A 5,347-nucleotide genomic window follows, 5' to 3' on the forward strand; every position below is an offset into this window, starting at 1 on the left:
GTATTTTACAGTCTTTATTTTACAGTTAAAATATAAGTTTATCAAATAAAGTCTAATGTTACAACTAATCATGGATCGCTTTAAGAAAAGGTCTTTGTTTATTGAAACAATATTATTTGAACTCTGACTCTTCATCTCTGATAGTGACTCAAAATAATCTAAAGAAACACCTGATTCTTCTCTACGGTCTTTGTTATTGCAGACACTCCCCTTTGACATCACTTCCTGTTACGTCACACGCAAATATCTCAACAACCGTTCGTCTCAGTCATGAAAGGTTTTTTTTGCAATATATTATTAATGTTGTCTTTCCAAAAATACAGTCATATTTATTACCAAAATTTAATGTCACAGGCACTTTAACAGAGCCGTGTTTAAAAAAAATCATCTGCAAACTTAAAATGATTAAAGAGATGATTTAAAACCACATGAGTGATCTGATCAAGCTAATGCTGCTAAAGGTGGTTTTACAAACTAAATTCTGATATTGACTCATTTTCACTCCCTGCTTTATTATTAAATTGTGTTGTTTTTTGTTTGTTTTGTTTTCTCCCCCTCTCCTCACTCAGTTATATATTTCTGAGACGGCGCATGAGAAGGTTCGAGGGATGTTGGGCTCCTGCGTTCAGCTCATGGTGGTTCTGGGCATCATGGGAGTTTACCTGGCAGGTAGGAGGCCTCAGAGTCATGAAACGGTGCGAGCAGCTGATCTGTGAATCATTAAGAGTTTTACATGATGAAACTTAAACATCGGATCAATAAAAGCGCTGCCGCCTTTATCACTGGGAGACAGCACTGTGTGATTTGAGGTGTTTTATCGGAGGTTGTTTCACTGCTCTGTGACTCCTAATCTCGTGTTGTAAAGACGAGGCGGCCAGCCGGCTGTCAGGTGATCTGATTGTCTTCAGATGTGATCAGATTCCTCTTCAACAGCAGCCTCTACTGTTCGGCTTTGTGTGAAAATAACTTCGTCTCGCTGATCTCGTTTGCTGCATGCCGTTCACGTTTTCCCAATAAAAGCTGGAGTGTCCTGTGAGGCGGGTGGTCTCATGTTGCTCTGACTCGTCTGGTGCTCAGTTTGTGCACGTTTGTCACCTTTTGTTTCCCTATTATCACGTCCGTCAGCTAATTCAGCTGTTATAAGGTGCAAAGTGTGAAGAAAGGCTAGGAGTTAGCTCAGATCTGTTCTTCAGACCTCACCAAGGCTTCGTTTTGTGACTCGTAAAACATTCACACTGTTGAGAGGATCCGTTTTTCCTCCAAATGTTTTTTTTGTCATGTGTTTGGTTCCACACGTTTTGTTCTGTTTCCACAATTTTATACATAAAACTTTCAGGTCGTTCCAGCTTTTTTGTGATATTTAGCTCTTTTGGCCGTTATTGTTCTCATTGAGAATGAATAGAGCTGTCTTCAACATCCTGAAAACCTTTCAAAATGTTTAAATCTTTCCTGCATTTCACTCTTTTTGTGCTTATTATAGCATGCTTCAGCTTCTTTTTCTTTCTTTTACTAATTTAAATTGGTTTTCAAAATTATCTGCTACTAATGTGATCTTTAAATGCTTTTTCAGCTGTTTTCTGCAATTGAAGCTACATGTTTGGTATTTTCAGCTAATTTTTGCTTGTTTTAGCTTCTTTTTTAAAAACTAATTTTAGCTTATTTTCATCTATCTCTGTTCTTTTCAGCTATACTGCTAATTTGATCATTTTATGCTTCTTTCAGCTGTTTTCTGCCATTTTAGCAATATTTTTTCCTATTTTCAGCAAAAAAAATTATTTTTTCAGCTTATTTAAACAAATTTTAGCTTGTTTTCAGCTACCTCTGTTCTTTTGGCTATTCTGATCGTTTGATTTTTTTTATACTTAAACGTTTTTGTGGTAATTGTACCATCCCTCAGCTTCCTTTTTTACTGATTTTAATTTTTTCAGCTTTTTCTGCTTTCTGTTCTTTTCAGCTATTCTGATATTTTGATTTATTTTATGCTTTTTCAGCTGTTTTCTGCAATTTAAGCTACATTTGACTTATTTTCAGCTAATTCGTTTATCGTCTTTTTTGTACTAATTTTAGCTTATTTTCAGCTATCTCTCTGTTCTTTTCAGCTATTCTGCTAATTTGATCTTTTTATTTTTTCAGCTGTTTTCTGCAGTTTAAGCTACTTTTTTGGCTAATTTTGCGTTTTTCAGCTAAATTCACATTTCTGTGATCGTTTTAACTACTAATTATTTAATTCAGTGAATGTTCTCTTTCTGCTTCTTTGTGTTAGATTCAGATTTTTCAGCTACTTGTTTTGCTAATTTCAGCTTTTTTTGATTATTATACAACAAATTGTAAATTTTTTGTAGATTTTTTTAAACAAAAATCTTTGAGCATTTAACATTCACACTACATTTTTGCAAAGGATGCAGATTCTCTTATGTAGATTATCTGAACACGAGTCATTGTTGTTTAGCTGTGTGTGGGTTTTTGCAAACGATGTCGTGTTTTTTTTAAGTTTGCTGCAGTGTGACGTGACAGGAGTTGGAGTTATCAGACGTCAAACGTCTTTCCTCGGCTGCCATGATTGGTGGAAAAGACCAGCCTGATAAACTTCCAGACTGATTGAATCAAAGGTGCAGCAGGAGAATCGAGTCCACAAAAAAGCAAACAAAAGAAAACAACAAGAGAACTTGTGACGCAACAACAATCTGACAAAAAGCCAAGAAAACAAGGAAGCGTTTGAACGGAGGAATGTTTTATAAATGGTTTTATTGTGAAATGATCGACACACAGTCCTTACCTGTAACTCAAACCGTTCAAAACTGCTGAAACTAAGATTTGAACAGAAACAAACCTCGGTGCACAAACAGGTGTGTTTATTTCCTCTGGATGATGGTGAGACTCGTGTAAATCCTCGTGTCTCTGCACGTCCTGCAGGTCTCTTCATGGACTGGCGCTGGCTGGCGATCTGCTGCTCCCTCCCCCCGACGCTGCTCCTGGTCTCCATGTGCTTCATGCCGGAAACGCCTCGGTACCTGCTGTCCAGGAGGAAGAGGCGGGAGGCCGAGGAGGTGCTGCGCTTCCTGCGCGGGCCCGACGCCCCCGTGGAGTGGGAGTGCGCTCGCATCGAGGAGGCCTTCGAGGAGCAGGTGAGCCGGAGCCGCCCGAGTTCATTTTCTTTTAGATGTTTCGCTCCCTGCGTGTTCAAACCTCTGGACCGTTTCCCTCTCAGGGCTCCAGCTTCCACCTGTTTGACCTGAAGGACCCCAGCATCTACAAGCCCCTGATGATCGGCGTCATGCTGATGGCCTTTCAGCAGATGACCGGGATCAACGCCATCATGTTCTACGCTGAGAACATCTTCAAACAGGCAAACTTTCAGGTACCACACACGGGTTTCCTCTAAACACCGCCACAATAAAGGTGAACAATCTCCTCTCTGTTTCACCTGTTCCCCCATGTTTGTCTTGTATGTCTTCTTGAATGGGTGTTTCTTAACTGGCCCCTCCCCACTTCCCTGAATGTACAGCACCTTGTGAATTTATTTCTGTGAAAGGCGCTGTATAAATAAAACTTTACTTTACTTAGCAAAATAACTTGTGAAGCAGAGGACAGATTTTTATTTAAACCTTTGGAACTCAGCCGAATTCAAGATGGCTGCCATGGCCTAGACATTTCAGGCGACACAAAAATGGCTAAAATTTGTTTAATTTAGCAGATATTGAACTAATAATTAGTCATTCTTTGGTTTTTCCTTTCAAAATAAAAGCACAAAAATGTTTTTTTTTTGTTTCTGTTTTTAAAACCTGAATGTAAAAACATAAAATTGAACCAATTAAAAATCCACAGTGTTGAATTTTTGCTCCAAAAATCTAAATTCAAAATACTTTACAGAAACTGCATTTCCTGTGAAAATGCAGTGTGAAGGCTTCGTGCCTAAAACAGCTTAAAGGAAGCTGAAATGAGCTCTTTATTTTGAAGAGGAAGAACCAAAGAACGACCCACATGGGCTGAGGTGAGATGTGTTTCTACTTTTAGTTTCTTCTGTTGTGGTTCTGATCAGGATCTCATCACAGTGTAAACAATAATTAAATAAATTAGACCAAGAAACAAATAAAAGCAGAATTCATTGAACCGTTTGATCAGTGATTTACGGCACGTCATGTTTTTCCAGAACAGCGCCCTGGCTTCAGTCATCGTGGCTCTGATTCAGGTTGTTTTTACGGCCATCGCAGCTCTGATCATGGACAAGGCCGGCAGGAAAATCCTCCTCACCATCTCAGGTATCCTGTGTCTTTAAACGCATCGCTCCAAAGGAACAAGGAAAATAAAAATCTAACTTTGACTTCTGAACCAAGAGATTTGGTTTTGTCTCATCACTTTTTGTTTGTTTAGTTTTTGCACTCATTTTACTAAAAAAATGTTTTCACAACAATTTAGAGCACATGTGTCAAACTCAAGGCCCGCGGGCCAAATCTGGCCCTCGTTAACATTTTATCTGGCCCTAAAGGTAATATACAGCTGCTGGTCATAAAATTAGAATATCATAAAAAAGTTAATTTTATTTCATCCATCCATCCATTTTCTGTACACGCTTCTTCCTTTTCAGGGTTGCGTGGGTCACTGGTGCCCATATCCAGCAGTCACAGTGCGAGGGGCGGGGTACACCCTGGACAGGTCGCAAGTCCATCACAGGGCCACACATAGAGACAAATGAGACAAACAAGCATTCACTCTCTCACTCACAGCTAGGGGCAATTTAGAGTTATCAATTAACCTAACAGTCATGTTTTTGGTCTGTGGGAGGAAGCCGGAGTACCCGGAGAGAACCCACGCATGCACGGAGAGAACATGCAAACTCTACCCAGAAAGGTCCCCGGACCGGGATTTGAACCGGTGACCTTCTTGCTGAGAGGCATCAGCTCTACCAACTGAGCCACCGTGCCGCCCTGTAAAAATTTTATTTCAGTAATTCCATATATTATATTCATTTATCACACACAGACTGATATATTTCATATGATTATTTCTTTTAATTTTGATGATTATAACCGACAACTAATGAAAACCCCAAATTCTCTATCTCAGAAAATTAGAATGTTACTTTAAAAATACAAAAAAGGATTTTTACAAACGTTAGCCAACTGAAGTATGAACATGGAAAGTAAGAGCATATTTATTTATTTATTTATTTATTTATTTTTCCTGGAGGGCGGCACGGTGGCTCAGTTGGTAGAGCTGATGCCTCTCAGCAAGAAGGTCACCGGTTCAAATCCCGGTCCGGGGACCTTTCTGGGTAGAGTTTGCATGTTCTCTCCGTGCATGCGTGGGTTCTCTCCGGGTACTCCGGCTTCCTCCCACAGACCAAAAA

At 39.5% G+C, this 5,347-nt stretch overlaps 1 protein-coding gene across 1 annotated transcript in view; it reads left to right on the forward strand.

The window, feature by feature from the left end:
- Positions 1 to 5,347, forward strand: part of slc2a8 (solute carrier family 2 member 8) — a gene marked incomplete in the record, with an annotated part of 16,539 nt that overhangs the window by 8,543 nt on the left and 2,649 nt on the right. Inside the window, 4 exon segments of the mRNA XM_014014642.1 lie at positions 570 to 669; positions 2,914 to 3,125; positions 3,209 to 3,358; positions 4,151 to 4,259. Coding sequence (XP_013870096.1) covers positions 570 to 669; positions 2,914 to 3,125; positions 3,209 to 3,358; positions 4,151 to 4,259 — 571 coding nt within the window.

This window comes from Austrofundulus limnaeus, unplaced genomic scaffold, assembly GCF_001266775.1.
Source record: "Austrofundulus limnaeus strain Quisiro unplaced genomic scaffold, Austrofundulus_limnaeus-1.0 Scaffold117, whole genome shotgun sequence".
NCBI classification, from domain to species: Eukaryota; Metazoa; Chordata; class Actinopteri; order Cyprinodontiformes; family Rivulidae; genus Austrofundulus; species Austrofundulus limnaeus.